The sequence below is a fragment of the Apaloderma vittatum genome, unplaced genomic scaffold (genome assembly GCF_000703405.1).
Source record: "Apaloderma vittatum isolate BGI_N311 unplaced genomic scaffold, ASM70340v1 scaffold5056, whole genome shotgun sequence".
Lineage (NCBI taxonomy): Eukaryota > Metazoa > Chordata > Aves > Trogoniformes > Trogonidae > Apaloderma > Apaloderma vittatum.
This window is the reverse complement of record NW_009722161.1, coordinates 38,009-47,295: the sequence shown is the minus strand read 5'-3', so window position 1 is coordinate 47,295 and position 9,287 is coordinate 38,009. Positions and strand designations below refer to the sequence as shown.

The 9,287-nt window shown below is 39.7% G+C and overlaps 1 protein-coding gene across 1 annotated transcript in view; it reads right to left on the bottom strand.

Annotated features, from left to right (window-relative positions):
• Positions 1 to 893: 893 nt before the first annotated feature.
• Positions 894 to 9,287, bottom strand: part of LOC104275647 (glutamate receptor-interacting protein 1) — a gene marked incomplete at both ends in the record, with an annotated part of 44,109 nt that continues 35,715 nt past the window's right edge. Inside the window, 4 exons of the mRNA XM_009871660.1 lie at positions 894 to 974; positions 2,597 to 2,742; positions 3,527 to 3,713; positions 8,680 to 8,835. Coding sequence (XP_009869962.1) covers positions 894 to 974; positions 2,597 to 2,742; positions 3,527 to 3,713; positions 8,680 to 8,835 — 570 coding nt within the window. The remainder of the gene's footprint in view (positions 975 to 2,596; positions 2,743 to 3,526; positions 3,714 to 8,679; positions 8,836 to 9,287) is intronic.

The window sequence follows — 9,287 nt, the reverse complement described above, 5'->3', positions numbered from 1 at the left end:
AATTTAAGTCAAAGCACAATCTTCCCCCAAGACACATGAATTGTTCCGAAGAAAAACTAATAATCTAAGAAAGGCCAGGACCATGAAGGAATGTTAATTCCTGTGAGACCAGATTCTACACTGTCATTAAGTACATTAAAGACAGCTTGGATTGTTCTTCCCTCCTTCAAAGGCTGAGCTTAGTGTGCTGGAGTTTACCCAGTCAAAATCCAGTCTTAACACAGTGTTTACTGTCTGCTTCCAAAATGAGTAAGTGCAGAAACACTTTGATTTCAAACAACAATAACAAATACTTTTTGAGAAATAGAGTAATACAGACTCTTGTTACTTCCTTTAGCAATTCCTGAAATGCCTAAAGAAAGGGGATCCTGCTTCGTGATCTGCATATTTAGGACTGTCCCCTCGTTTTACAGACTGAGGATCTATCTTCAGACTCTGGATTCTGAAGCGGAAAATAACCCCATGCATGTGGATCCTCATGCCTGCGAGAACCCTTGAGTTCAGTGGGGTTCTGATCAAGATCCTGTGAGAGACCATGATAAACTTTGCTTTAAACTTCCCAGCTACGGAAATACTTTTGCATGGCCCTAAGTCGACTGACTTCTTTTTCTCTTTAAAAATAATTTTAATGAGTGTTAAACATATGATATGCATGAAGGAATAGGTGAAGCTTTAGACCTGGCCAACTTCTGGCTTCTGTAACTGCTAGAACGGTAGTAGAAATCTCTTACAGAATGGTATTTCCTCAGAGGTAGAGCACTGCTAATTATCCCTTTCTAGAAAAAGGAAAAAGGAAGTTTAAACCAAAACAAACATGAGTCTAGAGCTATAGGACTTAACTATGTGCAGATTATCCCATAAACATGGTCTTAAAAATAAATACTTTTACTTACAACTTATGGTGATGCCCAGTTCCACATTATGCTTCTTTGGTAGTTTTACATGAAATGTTCCACTGCTCGGTATAACTGATTCTATAAAAAAATATTTAAAATGTTAGATAATTTATAAGGCGCAGCAATTCCAAGTGCGTGGAACTACACGTGTAAGTTGATGAAATCACATGAGCATCACAATCCACGGATAAAACACGGGTGCTGAAGTGAAGGAAGTAGGACGTACAAAGATTGATTTATTCCTCTTTTGGTAATTTCACAGTAACTCAATTTTTTTTAACGTTTAACTGAATTTATGGAGATTGCACAGGCCAGCAGCCAGCTGACACTGCAGGTTTTTAGCTTGTATGCAAGTTCTGTGAGTACATGTGAAAATTTTAGTGCTGGCAGATAACTTTTAGTTAAAAGGACAGGAAATCAAACCTTAAGGATTTCAGAGCTTCGTTGCTGTAGGTCTAACATATTTTTAACTGTCCACTAAGGTAACTGCCATGGATTTTACATCTAGTGGGAAGAAAAGGAATCAAAACATCACTAGTAGAGAAGCGCCTGGAGCTGACTGAGGCAAAACACCTGAACACACAGCACTGTATTTGAATCCTGACTTTTGACATCACTGCTAGCAAAAGTTTGGGCCTTGGCCTGAAAAGGAGAGACCGAAATTACAGCTGTAGAAACATATAAATGTGCATGTGGCAGAGAAGTCTAACTGTGAATACAAGTCTGCTGTCTTGGAGCAAATGGGAGGAACACAAACAAGTCCAGAGACTAAAATACATGTGACTTCAGGTATATTTAAGCAACTTCCTCATTATTCATCTTTTTTATTTTAATATTTCATTTCCTATGTATATGAATGTACATATTGTATTTGGCTTTTTCTTTTTTAGCATCATACTAGATGCGTGCATACTATAGGATTATATGGAATTACTCAAGGAACCTTTAGCCTGCTTTTGGCATCATGATTTATAATACTAGTAACAATAATCATACAACACAAAATGCAGCACATACGACACTGTCATGACTGCAAAGGAGCTACTGTCAGATGAACGCAGAAGTCTTAAAAGTTTTTACTGTTTATGTAGTGGGATAGTGCACATACCCCACAAGTATGCGTTTGCATTTGCTTGATTTAAACAATTTTTGATTTTATAGGTATATCCTGTATGCTTAAACACATCACAGAAGGAAAGCTGTTAAATCAAGACTCGCCAGCAACATTAACAATGATATTTTATGGCTTTTAGTAATTAATTTTTTATTATTTTATCTACATTATTGGTTTGAGACACTGTAACTGGAACTCTTCAGAGTTTTTGTTTATCCACCCTTTTATAATACTTTTCTGTCTAGTAAAACATGTCATTAGTTGGCCTGTAGAGAATTTGTCTCTGCTATGCAGAATATTTCTATCTGAGGGCAGAGAAATGTCAGGAAACAACTGAGAGGAGGGACTGTCACCTGATCTTACTACAGAACTTGTCATTTCTATTGGTGTTCTCAAGCACGCTGCAGGGCTACATGAAATGAGAAAGCTGTACCAAAAGACACACATTTCAGATACGTCACTGAAAACCAAATGGCACATATATAAGTGAGAAGAAAGTCTCCACCTTGGATGCCTAACACATGCAACGTACCTGAGATTTATACCTTCACTTTTCTTGCAAGACAGAATAACGCTACATGCATACCTGCAACATCAAACTCTATTTCCAAAGTGACGTTGTTGGTGATAGAGGAGTCTCTGAGCAGTTGATTGGCCTCATCAAATGTGCTGTCCTCCGTCGGGATACCGTTTATTGCCACTATTCTGTCTCCTATTTGCAGCACCCCACACCTTGGCGCACAACGACACAAAACAATCATCAGATCTGCACATAACCAGAACCAGCAACAGCAAACACATTCGACCTAACCTCGAAGAAGTGTGGCACAGCAGCTCAACAGCCTGACCAGGCACGGAGCCCGACAGAAGCTGTTGCTGCCCCTTTGCAAAACCAAGACACTATCAGGTGCTCACAGCTTGGGTCGTGCTCTCTAGGTGCTGGGACTCAGGAAGAGAGGAACAGCCCTCATGCCTCCACCTCACCCATGGACATCACCGCTGCCTCTGGGCTACGGGTGCTGTAGCTCTGCAGCAGCTGCTAGTACTTGCCCATGCAACTACTATTGCTCTCATGCCATGATTAAAGACACACATAAGTATAAAAATGCAATCAATACGCTGTCATGAAATCATAAGCATGTCAAAACTCTGGCACTCCTTATGGGTTCTGTACCAAAACTGAACAGAGCTGGATGTGGCCTTCCCCCATGGCAGGCTGAATTATCACTATTTTGACTTCAGCGATTTTTCACATTTTTTTTCCCTCTCTTTTGCATGAATATAACTTCCAGTCTCCCGCTGGAGGACTCTGGATGACAAAAACACTGGTGCCTGTCATTTTTCTTACAGCTGATCAAGCATATGAAATATCATTGTCAGAACAGACAGTTTATTACTTGCCACACTTCCATTGAGCAAGGCCCTGCAATTTATTACAAATCAAAAGCAACAAGCCCAAAGTACCCCGAGGAACGCTTACCAAAATGTACTTAGCAACCAACTACAAGAACCTCACCTTTCCGCTGGGCTGTCAGACTCAATATACGAAATGAGAGGTGGAGAAGACAAGGTCTCAGTAGCAAACACACTACCCTGGAGCTGTATCCCAAATCCTACTACAGGGTCAGCTGTCAGCACTACTTCTGTAGTTTCTGTGTGGACGACCTGCCCAGCCAAACCAACAGTGCTAGAGGCTAAAGACACTATAAAACAGAGCAGATCAGGAGGAAAGGCATTCAAACACAGCAGAAATATTATTGCTCTTCGAGAAAATCGATCTGTACAATAAACCTAGTCAACGAAACATCTCTTTTAAAGTCAATTTAGGCTAGAGTTTATAAATTATGTATAAACAGGATGTAAAAGAGAACAGAAAACATCTGGTTGCACGTTAGAATGCAAAAAGACAGTTCTTGCACTGAGTAAAACGTGTGTGACACCCTCACCCCAAAAATCTCAGAACATCCTCTGATTCTGTTTGCATTGGGTGTGAGGCATGGATGAGCAGAATTTTCACAGGAGCTAAGGGAATTAGTAGACGCAAGCCCAGCTGTTATTCAGGATGATTCCCATGAGCTCTTTTGCACATCTCACAGCACTGCTAGCAACAAAGCACATGGCCCAGGTTTGCCTGCAAGAAGTAAGGATGCCTTCCTCTTGTATGTGCTTACTATACATCAGTAATTTGTCAGGCTAACTGGGTAGTGTAAGTTGAACAAATCTCTCTGTTTTAGCAACCAGTATATCTCAAGACGTTGTGAGAAAAAAAGTTCTTTTGGCTGCCTCCAAGGAACTGGGTGACTCTTCTGTGAGAAACACAGGCATCTACTTCTGTATTCCTGATTTACTCCCGCTCTCTATTCTCTCTCTTGTTCTGAATAGGCTGCATTTCACAACAAATCAAGAAAAAAACAGCATTGAGATTCATGCAATTCCTTATGAAAGGAGGACAGTGCACCTTTGGTTCTTTGATCTCTGCCTAAATGTCTGTTGTATCGTTGTTTGAATTCCTCCAGTGACAAACCACTGCCTTTCATTATGTCATAAACACAAAGCTAGAGTTTTTCAGTTCCCGTTCAGACCAGTCAAGTAAGGATAATCCTCCAACAATGATGATTCTGAATGTTTTCAATTTATAAATCTATGCATTACCTCTCCGCCTCTAATTTCCTTCAAAATCCATTTCTTCCTGCAGTAGCTACTAAGAATTAGGTAAGAACTCATGGTGTATCTGAGGGATAGTTTCGTTCATGGTGAATCTGAGGGATTGTTTTAACTGTGGCTGTTTTTCTTCTTCACTGTGTTTTGTTTCTTACATTATAGATACTAGCATAGGTGCATAAACATGTCAGAGGTGGTATAAGTATTTCCTGCACTTTAGGGCTACAAGCATCAGGCTTTTGCTCTGAAACAGTAAATGACTGTGGCATAGCTGGCAATGACAGTTCTGTTGTTTTCTCCCAGTATAGTTCCTTTCATCTCTGAAACTTCAAATTACTATGAATTCTCACTCATGTCTAGTTTGAATTTTCCATTGTAAGAACTGTGTATTATTTCAGCTACTCAATGCCTTCCTTGTTACTGTTTCTTATACCTGCACTCAGTAAGACATGCTCCTACTCAAATGCAAATACTAATAATCTATTTCTACAAATGGCCACCAGCTTTAGCGTTTACTGTCTGTGAAAAACAGGCTAAAATATGCCTAACAATTATTTGTTAGCCACATCTTTTGTTTCCTATCACTTACGTGTGCAGTCCCCCTGTGCAGCAGGCACCTAGCTGACTCTAACTTTCTTAATTTTTTTTAATGGCCAACCAGGGCCCTAAAGGTCTCACAACATTTATTTCAACCTTTAGGACAGGTATGGTTTTAACTCACCTTGGGAAATTAAGTTACTGTTTGTGGGATTTAAAACTCACCCTGATAAACATTTTGGTAATGTGAACGCTTAACACTGACAGTTAGGAACTCCTCCCACTCTCAAAGAAGAGGAAATAGAAACAACAAAAAAGCAGAAATGAAAATATCCTTTCCAAATCATGTAACAATAGCTACCCACTAACCTCTATAAAATGCCACAGGTACCCAACTTAAGAGCATGCTGGGGGTTTGTAACTCAACAGTAACTGCAGCAAGAAACACTGTCTTTTTTTTTGGCTGCTTGATGGATTTGAAGTTTTACAGATCAGGAAACAGCCTTACTGATTTTAAAAGCAGTTCCTTTATGCTCTGCAGTCACGGAAATTATAATCGTGAATTCGAAGACTGTTACTTTTATTCCTGCAGCCGCACAAAAAGCAGAGCAAGATGTATTTAAAGGTATGTATACAGATTATTATGTCTGCAGTTTCCTGCTCTGACCCTTGAGAAATTGCAAAATGTTCACTATTCCTCATGGTAGAAGCTAATTTGGATCTCTTGAGAAAACAGCACCCATGCATGTCTAAGACCCTTTCTAATTTCTACCTGATCTGCAGCCCTAGTAAGTATGATGTAAATTGATATAAAATTGTGTCTCACTTTTAAGTACTAATACGGACCTATTACAAAATACTTCCAAGATTTACACTTCAGCCCAATAACAATCAAGTGTTTCCACAACAAACACCTTGGATCTCTTGAGAAAACAGCACCCATGCATGTCTAAGACCCTTTCTAATTTCTACCTGATCTGCAGCCCTAGTAAGTATGATGTAAATTGATATAAAATTGTGTCTCACTTTTAAGTACTAATACGGACCTATTACAAAATACTTCCAAGATTTACACTTCAGCCCAATAACAATCAAGTGTTTCCACAACAAACACCATAGTTAAAAAAAAAAAAAAGCAGTGGAATAATAAAAATTGAAAGCCAGTGGCATAAATAAAGCATGTGACAGCAGGGCACACCTTCAATTTGTACAGTCACATGTTTGGAAGTATCTGTGTAACAAATGCAGTGATTGTAAAATCATGTCCCCTGTGCCATCACACTTGATCATCATAAATTTTGGCATGATCACATGATGTTATGCAGGTTTTCCCAAATAATTGGCAATGTAGGCTTCATAGCACTCTTCACCAATACCTTGGTGAAGGTATCCTTTTCTTCCCAAATGACATCTGAAAAGGCTTATTAAAAGTTACATTAATAAAACCCTCAGATGATCCAATTGCATGAAGGAAAAAAAATACCCCAGTAAAATTAAGAGGGAGTACTATTCGTTTTCTATGAAAAGGAGAGCAGTTGATGCTATCTGGTTCTCATGAGTCCCCAACAAAGGGAGAAGGGCAAGGTTTTCAAGCTCAGTCAATGGACAGCGGAAGGGCACAGGACCAGTCAGTCTCTATCATGGTCACTTGCATCATATTCAGTCTGGTGTTAAGTTGGCTGGTACTGCAGTCACACGTATGCGTATAAATCTAGTGACAGGAGTAAGGGACTCTGCATGGGCTGAAAAGCAAGCTCACAGAGAGGGCAAGGAAGCCTGGCTGGTCAGCCAAGTCCTCCAAAGCCAGCTCTGAAACAGGGTTGCTGAGGTAGTTACTGGTCATAGTGAGGCACAGACTCACCCAGTGATGGGGCCAGTTCCACGTATTTTTTCAATGCCTCAGCTAATTCGTCCTAGCTAGAGATTTATTTAATTATAATAGCCTGTCACCCCAAAGGCCTTATGACTTTAAGAATCTTTCAGGTGGGCTGCAGTGCTTATGTGACTGCTCTGCTTAAATGTGATGTCACTGGCCTTGTTTCGAGCCGTTGCAGGATAGAAAATTGCAGGGCAAGGCTTCCTTGAAGGAAAATATCTGAAAAGAATAACAACACAAGGGACAGCTGTCTCCAAGATTCATAATAGGACCAGCTTTCAGGATTAACAGTCCTGTATTGCACGGAACAGCTACAATACAGCACAATTGAATAACTATTTTTTGCATCCAGTGTTATTTTACTATTCAAATCAATTACTATTAGTGTAACATTACTACTGTTTCTCCTGTGCACATGAAGGCATTTAAGAGCTGGACTCCTACTGATACTATAGCATGGATGGAGACACTATCTCCTCTGTGACCCAAAAAAATGCATTAAAAGCTAACATGTCAACGGATGAGTTATGAAAAATGGCTGATCAGGTTAAAAATAAAAAATGCACTTACAGGTCAACGTTATGTTAAAATATTTGCTTTGTGAAAGAAAAAAGAACTAGCAAGCAACAAAAAGCTGCAAGAAAGCAAAACCTCAGGTCCTCTCTCAGATGTTTCCTCACAACTGCATAGTGACTGGTCTTAGTTGGAGGCTGCTGGTTTGCATTGATTTTGCTATGACCAGGGGGCAGCAGTGCTGCAGGGTGCAGCAGCTCAGTTTTTCCGAGGTGGACCTGTGAGCATTATTAGCCAAATCAGATTAATTTACAGATCAGTTCTCACCTCCCTGCTCTGGAGGAACTGAGATGCTGAGGATCACATGAAGATGGAGAAGTCAAAAGGAGGGGCAGCACTTGTATGGAGTCTGGGGAACAACACGCTGATACAGCCATACTCTCTCCGGCCCAGTGAATACTTAGAAATATGCAAAGTAGAACAGCCTGAAATATATCCACCCTAGCTTGGGAAATTACTGACTCATGGGAAATCTACACTTTGAATCCCAGAGAGTGGTCAGAAGTAATGTTATTTAGTTTTCACTGTTATTTGTTGCTCCTCCACACAAAAATGATTGTACAGGTTATCATGCAGATGTTAACGTTAAAATTACCTAGGAGGTACTCATGCAAAATTTTCCCCTTCTGTAGTATGATAGTTGGCTGAGCTTACTAGCAATGTCTTTTTGACTGCTCAGCTATGAAGTCTATTCCCTGATGGAAACCGGAAGAGTTGAAAAGGAATCTGAAAATCACTTCAGTAATGGTCAAACAAACTCTTCCAGAATTGTCTGAAGAAAACATTGCTTTATATATTTCAGATGAGATGGCTAAGCTGCATGGCCTACACTCATCTCATTTTAGCACTGGACAAATATTTTTTTTTTTCCCTACATCTAACAGAAACTCCAATTGTTCTCTCTTTTGTCTAGTGTATATATATATATACAAAAATTAAGGTACTTTGTACCTTTTTTTCTGTATCTTCCCCCTCCTCCACCCATTCACTGCACATTTTGAGCAAATGCTGTTACCACCTACAGGAGCTTTTGAAGTCCTTCTTTTTCATCCTCCGCCTCATCATTGTCCCACGCGGGCTGGTGGAGTAGAGGCTGCGAGGTAATGTCCCCATGTTCAGGGAACTCAGGCTGTATGCACTCATGGAGGTAGGAGAGAAGGATGAAGACACCAAAGCTGCTGCAAGAAATCAAACACTTGGCATACAGCACTCAGTCTTTCACAGAAGAGCGCGGCACATGCCTGTAACTCATCAATGAATCAAACAATGTATATGAGGCACAGGAATGGTTCCAGTAACAAACACATTAAACCACATAGGTGACCCTAGGTAAAAGTATAGCCAGCATTTCATGAAAATACCTGCTGGAAGCTAACGAAGATAATGTCGATACAAAAATTACATTAATAGTATACAATTTATTTTAGGCGAAGCATGTTAAATTAAATTTTTCAACACATACCTATGAACCAATGCAGATCAATATGTCTAGATATACTAATTTAGAAATGCCTTTTTGTAGTAGGTAATTTCTGACAAAAGATCTGTAAGCAATGCTTTGCATTCGAAATTCATGCTTTATATACATTATTCAAATCTAATGGTCTACTCATATAGCAGAAGAGCTGAT